The sequence below is a fragment of the Centruroides vittatus genome, unplaced genomic scaffold, assembly GCF_030686945.1.
Source record: "Centruroides vittatus isolate TY-2023 unplaced genomic scaffold, ASM3068694v2 contig_1035, whole genome shotgun sequence".
NCBI classification, from domain to species: domain Eukaryota; kingdom Metazoa; phylum Arthropoda; class Arachnida; order Scorpiones; family Buthidae; genus Centruroides; species Centruroides vittatus.
Genome location: NW_027120673.1, coordinates 3,558,149 through 3,572,622, shown reverse-complemented (window position 1 = coordinate 3,572,622; position 14,474 = coordinate 3,558,149). Strand labels below are relative to the sequence as shown.

The 14,474-nt window shown below is 28.1% G+C and overlaps 1 protein-coding gene across 3 annotated transcripts in view; it reads right to left on the bottom strand.

Moving 5' to 3' along the window:
- LOC136969616 (muscle M-line assembly protein unc-89-like) overlaps nucleotides 1-14,474 on the bottom strand; it is a 96,392-nt gene that overhangs the window by 26,715 nt on the left and 55,203 nt on the right. For all 3 annotated transcript variants that reach the window (XM_067263861.1, XM_067263871.1, XM_067263879.1), the window contains exon 13: nucleotides 7,990-8,226. In XM_067263861.1, the coding sequence (XP_067119962.1) occupies nucleotides 7,990-8,226 (237 nt within the window). The remainder of the gene's footprint in view (nucleotides 1-7,989; nucleotides 8,227-14,474) is intronic.

Sequence of the window (14,474 nt, the reverse complement as noted above, 5' to 3'; positions counted from 1 at the left end):
TAAATAGAAAATAATAATAAAATAATCTAAAATATAATATTTTCTTTTCTTTAAAATTTACAATGCATAATTTAAGCAATGCACAAATAAAATACATAGCTTAAATTGGATATAATGCACTTTCAGACAGAAATTGTTATAAACATAAAAGATTTTAATTTGATTATAAAAATATATCATTCCACAAAAGCTGAAACTAAGCATGTTAAGAAAATAACAAAATAACTGAATTTAAATATTCTTTGCAAGATATGGGATACTATTTTTTTTTTACTTCAAATACAAGTTAAGCAATGTGCCATTCATTATTAACATATAAGATTTATTATTGATATCTTTTGTTAAGTATTTTTTTATTTATAGTATAAAATGAGCAATAAACAATAAGAATATGATGACAAAAGCAGACTAAATGAAACAATTCATTTGTCTAATCAAACAATTTTTTCCAATTAAAAATTTATTATTCATCATCTACTTAATATAAAAATAGAAACAATTTTATTAAAAATCATATTTTAATAAAGTTAGATTTGAAAAACATAATACTTACTAGTAATACAGCTAATTATGTTGTAAAATATTAAGCATTTATTTGGTACATTGTCTTGACTAATAAGAACTTTTATTTACCAATAATCACTTTGTGTTCATAGATAAACTATTTTGTATTACAAAATACAAAATTGCAGTAAAGCAGACATGTTTTACTTGATGGTAACTATGTTAATTTTTTTGAGAATATTCTGGAAAATAACAACTAGGTATAGAAAGAAAATCTTATGAAATTTTAAACTTCATAAGTTTTTCATTCTGTACTTAGTTGTTGTTCTTTTTCAAATGAAAGTTCTAAGCAGACATCAAATAACCTACATTTTAATTATTACAGAGAAGTAAGACATTATATTTTCAAACTTATAACTCTGTTATTAATTCAATTTTAATTAAAGATTTTCTGTTTTACACTAATTAAATGATAAAAAAAAATAATTTTCTGCTTGGAAAAAGTGGAATGTTATTCTTACACAAATTTAAAAGTTAGAAAGCATAACATTGTAACTGTTATGTTTGCTATATCTTTGTCATCATATTCTATATCTATAATTTTCATAATCTTCAATAGATAATCTCAAAAATTTTGTATTTTTAATCTTACATTAGAAAAGATTTCACTATATTATCTTGCAATATATAACAAAACCAAATTATATTTACTGCTCAATTTACAAATAAATATTTTTTACATCTGAAACTCAGCAAACAAAAACTTTGTTTGTAAATAATATAAAATGCTTTTTTCAACTAGCTTGTTATAATATAGCTAATTTTCAAATTTACTTATTAATATAACTCCACACAAAATCTTCTAAAATTCATTACATATAATACTAATAATTATTTTTAGAAGCATTTCTTACCAAAATTCTCATTTCTGACACAAATACTTTTTCTCAATATGATTAGTGAATGATAACATTACCACAAAACAACTGTTAGAATTTGTTAAATTTAAGATGGTTAAGACTAAATTTCTATTATAATTCCCATATTTCAGTTAATGAAAACAAAAGAGGAAGAAAAAACAAAGTTACTTTTCGGTTACACTTTTTTAAGTATACTAAAAAAAGTATACTTAATAAATATACTTATACTTATATAAGTATAAGTATAAGTAGTAATTTTTAAGTAAATCTAGGATGGCTTAGAAAAAGATTTTGATATATTTGAAAACTTAAGTTTTCTGAGAGTATGACAATTCTGTTAATCTAGAAAAAATCTGGAACCACTAACAAAAAATATTTAGCTTCATTTCTTGTAGGTTATTCTAAGAATTTTATATCAGTGAGTGAATGAAGCTAAATAAATTTACTATTATAGCTATCAATTTATTAAAATACAGAGATTAATTTGTCTTTTCTTGCTCAATTGACAAAAAGTGAAATATGGATCATTAACAATATATTGCTGCTGACTGCACAGATAATAAACAAATTTTAGAAATTTTATTATAACAACATAAATATATGATAAATTAAACTTTTGTGTATTAATTACTTGAAATATTAATTTGTAAAACAATTAAGTTGTCTTAATTATAAAAGAAAGTTAGCTTATCTTATTTGAATTTTAAAAATTCTAAGATTTCTACATAATTAAAGAGTATTTATGATTCTCCTCAACTTCAAGAAATCAATATCATCTAATTTAAAAGCTTTTTGATGAATTTTAATAAACCAGTGACTGAGTGGATAAAATCACTAAACACCATAGTTGGTCATAGGTTTATGCTTAAAGATTGGGCTGGCTGTGTGGTTTTCTAGGTTTTCTTCACATATCTAAAGCCTAAACAGGCAAAGATGCCACAGGATAATGGGAGCCTGGAGCAAAATACATACAATTTTTTCATTCTTCCTTATTACTGTAGGGTCCTAAAGTAATAAGAAAGAATGAAAAAGTTGTATAAGACTCCTAATTTTTCAGGGTACAAGTCAATTTGCTCATTTTGTCTCCCTATGGGTGCTCCTGTAAATAAGAAGGTTCCCATAGAAAGTCTTCTAAGAGGCACTCCCCCCTTGATTGTCCATGTATTGCATTGTGTTTTCATCAATCCATTATTTAAAATAATTAAGAAAATAATATAATGACAAAATTGAAATTATATTGACTGATGCTTCTAGCTATTTATACAGGGTGTCTCAAATTAAACTTGACATTTCCCAGCTGGCTACAGCAAAAACTATTCATCAGAAAGTCATGAAAATTTTTGGAAATGTTTTAATGAGTTGATGGGAATTTTCCTAGAGGAAAAAAGTTAGTTCCAAAAACCACCACCAAGGGGCACTTTTCAAACTGAAATAGTGGCATGTTGCCCTGCAAGATCCCCAGGCTTGAATCCATGCAATTTTTGGCTCTGGGATTATCTCAAATGACTTGGTCTACTGTGATCCCATAACAATGCTGTCAGATCTTAAAGGAATGTTACACACATGGTGTGTAACATTCCAAGGCACACACTGCATGCAACCATTGAACATGGTGTTTTACACTTTCAGATAGTAGCAGATAATGGTGGCCATCATGTTTTAAACATGTTTTGTTCACATTAGGCAGATAATTTGTATGGCTGCATTTCTTTATGCAGCGAGAGTGTAGCGAAAATGACATCACGCGCAGCTATCGCTACATGTCGCTGCATCATAGTTTAGAAACGCTTTTTGCTCCAGCTAAACATGGATGCCGTAATCTATCCTTTAATTCCACAGTTACAGCCGAAAGTAGCGCTTTGGTTAAAGAACTACAATATTTAAATAAAGAGATATAAAGAATTGAGCATTTCTCTTTCCGAAAATGTGAACATAGTAAAGAGATAGGAGATGTATAATTATATTTAAAATATAGTATTTTCTTATTCTTTAGATAACTTTCAGAGTCATTTTATAAAATTTAATCCTTCTTAATCTTTCCATAATATTTTATCAACAGTCACTTCGACTTTTTTATTTTTGCAGCATAATATCATATTATACACACAAGCATCCATTTTGCTTTACACCTGTAGCGGACGTAAAAGCTGCTTTATCTTTGCTGCAGCAACCTCTTGCAGCAAACATTTAGAAACGGCTAGCTACATTGCAGCAGTGAATTTAGAAATGGGTTAAAGAGTGTTCGCTGTAAAGCGCTTCTTGAGCGCTGCATAAAGAAACGCGACCTATAGCTCATTCTTATGTTCTGTATAAAGCTATAATATGCCCTCTAGTGGTGCTTTTTGGAACTAACTATTTTTGCTCTAGAAAAAATTTTCATCATCTCATTAGGACATTCCCAAACTTTCATGACTTTCTGATGAATAGTTTTTGCTGTAACCAGCTGGAAAATGTCAAGTTTATTTGGGACACTTTGTATTTTCTCATTGGATCTAAATATTCATTTTTTAAAGTATTGATAACATATAAAATTGTGAACATTATTATTATTGTTGCAAAATTATTTTGTTCATATCAACCTCTCATTTGATTTGCACCCATGTCAACTGAACACCTTTGACAAAACTAGTTACACCACTGTGTTTCTTCATTATACAAGTATCATCTCAAGTATAATATATTTCTTTATAGTAAAATATATATTAATATAATAAAATTCACTACAACAATATAAAAATAAACAACATATTAATAACTTTTTAAAATAAAATTGTATAAATCCAAACCATTTAAAATATGAGAAAAATCCATTTACTGGACCAAATCATTAAGAATAATAATAAAAACAACAGCCAAATAACAGATTCAAACCTATATTTAACATTAATTGATTCATCATTATCGCTCAAATATTTTAATTTGAATCATACATTCCAAAAAAAGTATCATTTTTGTTTTTCAATTATCAACTCAAATTATTAAACTTAAATAATTAACTAGATAATATTTGGATTTTAATGATTTATTTTCCATATTCTTTTTTGAGTTTGCTAAAAACATTATTTTTTTGAAAATGTTCAAAATGTTTACTTATTCAATGCTTTGTAAAAGAAAAAAACTGAATTTCTTTGAAAAATTGCTTATGTAAAGATCCATTGATCTTTTTAAATACAATTGATTCTTTGCAAGATCATACATAAATAAAAAATTATCAATATTTCAATATAGCACTGCCTAATTTATATTTACTATTAGTTTAATTTACATAATAAATCATCATTTTCTTTCTTTTTTAATGTAAAAACTAAAATTTTTAATAAAGAATAATAAATTCTCATAATCAAAACAAAAAAAATAAATAAATCAAATAAAAATATTATATACTGTTTTTAACATTATTGAAAAAAATTTAAATGAGTAGACCCTTTTAATAATTGCTATATACAGGATATATCTTTTACAGAAAGAATTTTAAAAATTTTATTAAAAACATTAAAAAATGAAAATAAATGAATTTTTTTAATTCATGTAAGTAAAGTTGAAATATTTGATATCATTCAATACTTAAATAGTGACAAATATATTTCGCAAAAGTTCAAAAATTCTAAACTAAAATGCAGTTCATAAAATGATTATATATGTAAAAATGAAAGCTCATCTCTCATGCATATTTTAGTTATTTATTTCATGTGCATTATAAAATGTTTTAAATTACTATTAGAAGGTTATTAATGAGTAAACTTCTATATATTATTTCATAATTACTATATTTAGATATCACTCATTTGTCTAAATATGATTTTATCTAAAGATTTTAGTATTTTCAACTAATTAATTGAAAAATAGCAATGTTTGTTTTGTATGTATAAAAAGTTAGATTAACATAAATAAAGTTAAGCTTATCTGTCCTTTTGTTATGCTTAGCTGAATTCTTCTTTTTTTTTTGTTTTTGAACTATTAGTTTGCATTGCTAATTATTCTTTATATAGTTGAATAAAATAGCTCTCATTCAGCAATTTTTAAGCTTCATTAAAGCTTAAAATAAAAAAAAATATATATATCATTTATAAAAATACATTTAAAAATATATATATATATATATTTACATATAAATAATAAAATTCTTTAAAGTGGACTATTGTAGGATGTTAAATATAGGATAATTATTGCTTAATAATAATATATTAAGTTTAATGACATTAAAACAAAACTTTAATATTAAAACACTAACAATAATTTTTTTAAAATAAATAATTCTGCTGTTTTGTTCTATTCTTAAAACAATACATTGCATTCTTGTAATATAGAATGTATATGCTCCAAAATATATATTTATAAGTTCTCATATATCTTTCTGTTTAGATTTTTTAAATTTAATAATCATTGACAATATTAATCTAGAAAAACTTTATTAAAATTAATTCCTCTATGAAGAAGCTATTTTAAAAAATTTTTGGTTCTTTATAGCTAATTTAAAATGCTGTAATTAAATAACTTCTATAATTGTATTTGCCAAAAACTCTTATTTAGTAAAATATACAAGACTTAAAGAAGTCTATTTTATATAAACAAAATGAATCGGTTATAGTGAAATATTAAGCTCTAAAATAAACTTAGGCTATTGGTTAATGGAGTCCATTTATGATTTGTTAAATAGCTTTATTTTTTTTTGTCTCTATCAGTTCTCAAATGTTTTAAAATAATTTTGAATACTTATAATTTTATTTTTAAAATGATAACATTTTAAAATATAAATAGATGTTTCAAGTTTTTTCAATAATTTTAATTTGATGAAAATGATATTTCAATAATTTCTAATATTTTTATAATTTTTCAGAGTAGGTGAGCAGCAGTTATCACAGAAAATTTTTCAATGCCTTTAAACTTAAATTCATTCCTTATAACAGTGTTTCTCAAACTTTCAGCATTTCTATTACTACAATTTCTTAAAATGTTAAATTAATTTGTGTAATCTCACAAATAAAACTAATAATTCTTTGATATTAATAGATAAAAAATAAATGCATACTTACCTTTAATAATTAAATTTTAATCTATATATCAAGTAGAATAATCATAAAAATCTTTTAAAATTAAAAATAAAACAATAAAAACAAAAATAAAATATAAAACATAAAATAAAAAGGTAATGATGCACTTGGAACCAATTATGGTGTGATAACGGAACAATGAAACAATGAACGTTTTCGAACTCCTTCTGAGCTCTGCATCAGGCTGTTCGTCATTTTTACATATATAATTTAAATATTATTCCATAAACAAATAACCATCTTGGAATGGTTAAGAACCTGATGCAGAGCCCAGAAGGGGTTCAAAAACATTTATTTTTTCATTGTTCTGTTATCACACCATAATTGGTTCCAAGTGCATCATTATCATTAATCCAGTATGGTGAGTAGCTATTTAAAATAAAAAGCTTAAAATAAAACATATATTCTGTAGAAATAAAAGCTTATTTATTTCAATTGTATTAAAAGTATCAATTTATGAAATTGATACAATTAATTTTTTTTTCAAAATAAAACTGAATCAATATTTTTGATGTATCAACAAATTATTTTTGCAGCAAAATTTTAAAAAATTATAATCATGTCTATTTGAAAAATTAGGAGCATTAATTAAAAATTGAAAATCATTTACAAAAAGTCTACAGTTTGAGAAACCCTAAATTATAAGGTTTATCAATTCAAATATGATTCATTATGAATTAATATATTTAAATCAATAATCTTAAACTTTAAATTTAATACATTACAAAAAACTGATAATAACTAGATATATATACAAATTCAATACTAAATATCTAAAATAATTAATATTTTACATACATTTTTCAACAAATTCTTATTTTTTATAAGAAATATTGTTTTAATACACAATGAAATGATTTACACTACAACAGATTAATTTATATTAAGATTAATATCATCTAAAACATAAATAATACAATATATATTTTATAACACAAAATAATTATATATAAATTTTAATATAAAAGTAAAAATTTATTAAATAGAAAATTATTTAAAAAAAACTAAAATATTTTTAAAATTTTTCTATAATAGCAAACAAATATTCTAAAAAATACTATTTATTTTGTTCAATTTATAACACTTTATTATTAAAATACTTCATATTTTTTCATCAAGAATTTTGGTTCATCTTAAAAATGTAAAATTTAAATTAACAAAATGTTTATAATATTTTATTATAAATATAAAATTAAATTTAAATTGCTTTTAATTATTATTATAATTTGTACAATATTTAAAAAATTTATATCACAGAAAAATAATAAGAATAATTAAAAAACATTAATAACAATTATTTATATATTTCAGTTTTATTGATATTTTATAAAATTTTATATATTATTATTATTATTTTATCATCAAACAGATTATTAAAATTTAGTTTTATATTATTAATGTTTCTAATCTTTTTAAACAGATAGTATAAGCAACAAATAGTCATATTATATAAATTAAGTTTCCATATCAATTTTATAAATGGTTTACATTTATAAAACAAAAAACAAATTTACCTTCTAAGGAAGTTAATGAACCAGATCTTAAACTTTCAGTAATTGCTGTATTCATTTCCTCATAAGCTTCAAAATCTTCTAATACTTCAACTTTTGCATCTGTCTCAGATTGCTGCATTTTTTCTTCTTCTGTTGCTTTCACTTCACCTTCTGAAGCTAATTTTGTTTTTTTAACCTCTGGTTCAGTAACAGCTTCTTCAATTAACTGAAATTCATCTTCACTAAGATCTTCTACAACTACAAGAAAAATACACATATTAAATAGAATAAAACTTAATAAATATAAAAAATATAAATACGACGTTACAAAGTTGAGACTTTGTCTTTTGTCTTTCCTTGTTCCGTCTTTTGTCTTTCCGTTTCTTGTAATTAAGTTTTACTTAGAACAAAACTTATTGATAAACCTTCATAAATTTACTTTTATAATTAAATTTAATTTAACTTAGACAAGAACAAAATTTTCACAAAAATTTATTTTGAGTTATAAACTACTAATTTTTTTTAAAAACTTTAAATCAAATTTAAGCAGGTGAAAAACTGGATAATTCAAAATAAACCAATAAACTAAACCTTGATAAATCCAGCTACAAATTTATTGAAATAAAAATGTTATTCAATCAGATTTTACTGATCTTCCTCAATTACAAGCTTTTTGAATTCTTTAGAATGTATAATTACAAATTTAAAATAATGAAGTTACAAATATGAAAATTTTTAGAATTAATAACTAAAATGTGATAATTAATAAACAGAAAATTAAACCTTGTAAAATGAATTAAATTGCTTGCCAGGTATTTGGTAGGTTTTCCGCATCTCGATGATTGATGCAGTGTGATCTTTTGTGTATTTTATATATTTCTAATTTTTCTAGAAACCCAATGCTGTGTAAGTTAAAAGTGGGTCAAATGACTTTGGCTTGATCCCATTGAATGTGTATGTCATTATTCCATGAATAAGATGTCAGCACTTGTTATTGAAGTTTTTCTATCTGCATATTTGTGTTCCTTGACCCTCTGCTATAAATTACAAAGTGTGGCTCCTATGTAGATCAGCCTTAAAATGAAACGATGGTTGTCAACTGGGATGGAATAAATTCCAGTGGTTGAGTCTTAGTCATGCAGTTTTTTATATCATTCCACAGTAGAGGCAGTAAAGTCGTATTGAATATGGGAGTTGTTAACTCTCTTGTTCTAGTACTTGGTTTAATAAATACTGTTTGCGTTGTTGGTGCACTAGTTGACGTCGCAGTTACTACTGAAGTAGCAGTTGTTTTTTCTACAGTAGTTGGCTCCACTGGCCGATAAAATTGTCAGTCAATCTCTTAGTAGAGGTTTAATAATGACTAAAGTTTTAAATAATAGAGTAATAAGAATAACCCCTCCACTTATCATTGAGGATAAGCATGTGAACGCAGCATGTGATATACTTTATAGTTCCCTACAAAGAGCTCTTTGAAAAACTCTTCAACAGAGGCCTCATCACTAAAGTGAAAAAAGGTATGAAAAACACACTAATGACAATTAAAGAGAAGATTTTTTTAGGAAAAGATCAATAATTGAAACAGTTTTTGGCCACCTCAAAGATAGACTTGAACTTGAGCATTCAAGGCACAGATCTCCCATAAATTTCTTGGTGCATATTTTATCCACTCTGGTTTCATACTCCATGCAACTCAAAAAGCCTAAAATTGACTTATTTCATCCAGTAATCCGCAACGGCTTTGTTACATCCTCAAAAATCATCAAGTTACGTTGATATACTAAAGATACGTTGCCATTGTGAGATGCTTTCTTCTGGATGTTGAGGAAGGAGGCATTATAATTTAAGACTACCCTATGCTATGTATTGCAGCGCCATCTCTGGCAATTCTTATATGTTATGTTGTAGCGCGCCTGCGCACTACAAGTCAGTTCTGTACCGCTTCTTGTTCAATAAAGACGTGCTTGTTACTTGTTCATAAGAATCCGTTTCCATCCTTCTTAATCTAATTCCGACGACCATACATACCAATTCTGGCGACGAGGATGGGATTAAAGATAGTCTATTTCTTCAATTCTATTCAAGTTTCAGCAAGAATACTAACGTTTATTTTTTTTTCCTCGACGAAGTCAACACGTGGCTTCAAGCTAGACTTTGAACCTTTGACCCGTAAGTTACCGAATTGCTTATTATCATTATTTTCTTTCCTTTATTCGGAAATGGCAACGATTAACGTTAATCCGTATAACGTGAATAGTGATTGGGATGAATATGTGGAACAATTGGAAGAATTCTTTATAGCGTCTAATATCACTGACAATAGAAAAATGGTGGCTACTCTTCTTAGTCAGATGGGACCGGTGGCTTATAAATTGTTAAGAAACCTTTGTCAACCTGATAAACCCTCTTCGAAGACATTTTCTGACTTAAAAAGTATAATGAGATTACATAAAAATAAATCAGTTAGTATAATTTCCGAGAGAGCGAACTTTACTCGCCGGGTACAGAAAGAAGGAGAATCGATTAATGATTTCATAGTTGGGTTAAAATCTTTAAGCGAAAAGTGTGATTTTGGAGACTCCCTTGCAACACGTTTAAGAGATCAATTTGTGTCAGGCTTGTACGACCCTAGAATTCGTTCAAATCTTTTTGCTAAAAATGAGTCGGAATTAGACCTTCAGAAAGCGATCAATTATGCTATTGCTATGGAACAAGCTCTGATTGATGCAGGTCGTTTCAATAAATTGCCACTCGAAAACGATTGTTTTAAAATTCGTTCCACAAAGTTCCCTAACAGAAAGAAGGAGTTTAGTGAGAATAGTTCTAGAGATAAAACTAAGTTCGAAACAAAGAAAACTGGTAGTTACATTTGTAGATCTTGTGGAAGCAAAGATCACTCCCGTGAGAATTGTAGATTTAGAACATTTACCTGTAATAAATGTGGCATACCTGGTCATATTGCAAGGGTTTGTGGAAAAACTAAGCATCCTCATGTGAGCGTACACCAACTATCTCGTACCAACAAAGATTCGAATGGTTATTCAGAGATAGATAATTCAACTTATTTTAATCTTTTCAATATTCAAGATGTCTCCACACCAGTTCCACCTATTATTCTGACTCTATCCATTAACAAGAAGAACATTAGTTTTGAAGTTGATACTGGCTCCCCACTTTCCATCATTTCTGAATCCACCTTCAACAGAGACTTATCATCCTTTTCTTTACATGAGTCTAAACATTTTCTTTGCACATATGGAAATTTCAAGTTGAATGTATTGGGATTTATCACAGTACCAGTTCTTTACAATCGTTCTCGCCATAAACTTCGCCTTTATGTGGTTCATCATGGTAATGCTAATCTCATTGGAAGAGATTGGATTCGAGAGTTAAAGCTTTCATGTAAAATCAACAGTATTACTCCTGGGATTTCTCATACAAACTCTAATCTGCTTACTCTACTAGACAAATACTCTACTGTATTTTCTGATGGTATTGGATGTTCTAAATCAATATCCCTTCATTTAACCTTAAAACCAGATGCACATCCTATTTTTCTGAAACCAAGGACAGTTCCTTTTTCTCTCAGGGATAAAGTTGAAGCAGAGTTATCTAGGTTAGAAAAGGCTGGAGTAATTTCTAAGATATCCAACAGTGCTTGGGCTACACCTATAATTCCAGTAGTTAAAAATGATGGTAGTGTTAAGATAGCTGGACTTTTTAATCTAACCCTGAATAAGATGTTACAAATAGATGTCCATCCAATACCTCGTTTGGAAGAGATTTCCATGAAATTACTTGGAGGTGAGAAGTTCTCTACCTTTGACTTAAGTGATGCCTATAACCAATTCCAATTGGATGATGATAGTAAAAATTTAGTGGTTATCAATACTCATCTTGGATTGTATAAGTGCAATCGTCTCTTATATGGTATTGCATCTGCCCCTGCTTTATTTCAAAGAGCTATGGAGAAATTATTCTCCACAATTCCGAAAACGCAACCATATTTTGATGACTTGGTTACTTCTGGTACAAATCATTCAGACCATTTCAGTAATATTGAAAGAATCCTATCCATTTGTGAAGCAGAAGGAATCAAACTAAATAAACGAAAGTGCAAATTCTTACAAGATTCTGTAAAATTCTTAGGATTTGAGATTTCAAAACAAGGAATTGCTCCTTTACCCTCAAAACTGGATCCTATATTAAAAGCTCATAAGCCTCGTAATGTCCATTCTCTACGTTCGTTCCTAGGCATGTTGAACTATTATTCTAAATTTGTACCTAAACTGTCTACTTATCTACACCCTCTCTACAAACTCTTACGTAAAGGATGTTCTTGGACCTGGACAAAAGAACATGAGTCTGCTTTTCAAAGTGCAAAAAACTCATTAAAACAAGCTACACTTCTTATACACTATGATCCTAACAAAGAATTATACTTGGCTACAGATGCTTCTCAATTTGGTGTCGGCGCTGTTCTTTTCCATATTATCGACAATGTAAAACGTCCTATTACGTTTGCTAATGCTTTACTTTCACCTGCTCAACGTCGATATTCTCAGACAGAGAAAGAGGCATTATCCATTATTTTTGGTATCAAGAAATTTCGTCAATATCTTCTTGGTCGCCATTTCATCTTAGAAACAGATCATAAGCCCTTACTTGCAATTTTCGGTGATAAAAGAGGACAGAATGAGATTGTAGCTGCTAGACTACAAAGATGGAGCATCATACTGAATGACTATAATTATACAATCAAGTACATCTCCTCTGCAACTAATATCATAGCTGACGGCCTTTCCAGAAATACTACTAATGATTTATTCATAGAAGATTTTAGTAACTCAGTTCCAAGTTCATTATTTAATTTGCAGTTTGACTCCCTTCCTTTTACCAATAGTGCCTTTATAGAAGCATGTCGTACAGATAAACTTTTCAATGTTTTGCGTAAGTGTATCAAGAATAATTGGCTTCAGATAAATACAACTGTTAAGCCATTTCTTAAATTCAAGGATTCCCTTTCTCTAGAAGGAAACTTAATATTTATGGGTGATAGAATATTTGTTCCTGAAAAATTTCGCAGAAATGTTCTCATTGAATTACATTCTGGACATCAAGGTATTGTTAAATCGAAAATGTTAGCAAGATCAATTGTTTGGTGGCCAGGCATTGATAGTGATCTAGAACGAACAGTGAAAGAATGTATTTTATGTCAGTCATACCATCAAAATCCTCCCTCTACTAATACTTTAAGATGGCCAATTCCTGAAGAGCCTTGGAGTAGATTGCATATTGACTTTGCTGGTCCATTCCTTGGAAAAATGTTTCTAATAGGTATTGATGCAAAAACTAAATATCCTGAAATTCAAATAATGCAATCCACAGATTCTTCCGCTACTATTCTAGCACTTAGATTTTGGTTTAGTCATCATGGCCTTCCACTACATGTTCATTCTGATAATGGCCCTCAATTCACATCTCGTGAATTCAGAATGTTTTTAGCTCAGAACGGAATTCGTCAGACATTCTCTCCGCTGTATCATCCTGCAACTAATGGAGCAGTTGAAGGATTTATCAAAACGTTTAAGTCTACTTTAAAAAAATTAATTCGTGAAAAGGATTTAATGACATCCCTCCTTCAATTTCTTACTTCATATCATTCTACTCCTCACTGTTCTACTGGTAAAACACCAAGTGAGATGCTATTCAACAGAAAACTTCGCTCAAGACTAGATTTGTTGCGTCCTTTAACCTTATCGAATAACAACGTAGTTCGTCCACAGCGTTCATTTATGATAGGAGACACAATTTTTGCTCGTGACTTTTGTTCTAAAGAATATTGGGTTACAGGTAAAGTTATTCAGAAACTTTCACCTGTTACATATAACATTGAGCTTCCTAATGGTTCCATATGGAAACGTCACATTGATCAACTGAGATCTCGATCATCTGCATCCATCGAATCTCAAGGTGCTTCATTCGTTCCTCTTCAGCTGTGGTGGGAAGAAAAAGAAAATAATCCAATAGTAGAAAACACTCCTCAGAAAGATAACATGAAAAATTCATCTTCAGATACTGCCTTAGCTTCAGACTCGTCTAATACTCAAGAATCAAGTCGTAGACATCGTAAAACCCCTACCTACTTACAAGACTATGTTTGTTTGTAATTCTCCTTAGGAGGGGATGATGCTATGTATTGCAGCGCCATCTCTGGCAATTCTTATATGTTATGTTGTAGCGCGCCTGCGCACTACAAGTCAGTTCTGTACCGCTTCTTGTTCAATAAAAACGTGCTTGTTACTTGTTCATAAGAATCCGTTTCCATCCTTCTTAATCTAATTCCGACGACCATACATACCACCCACCCTATGCCTCCAGTTCATTGCTGCCATTACCGTTTTTGATGTAAGGAAAGTGCCAATCAATTGCTTTATCTTATCTGGATAATCAAGTTGTCTGGCAATTTCTTTGCCAGGCAACTTGATTATCCACTTGTTTGATGT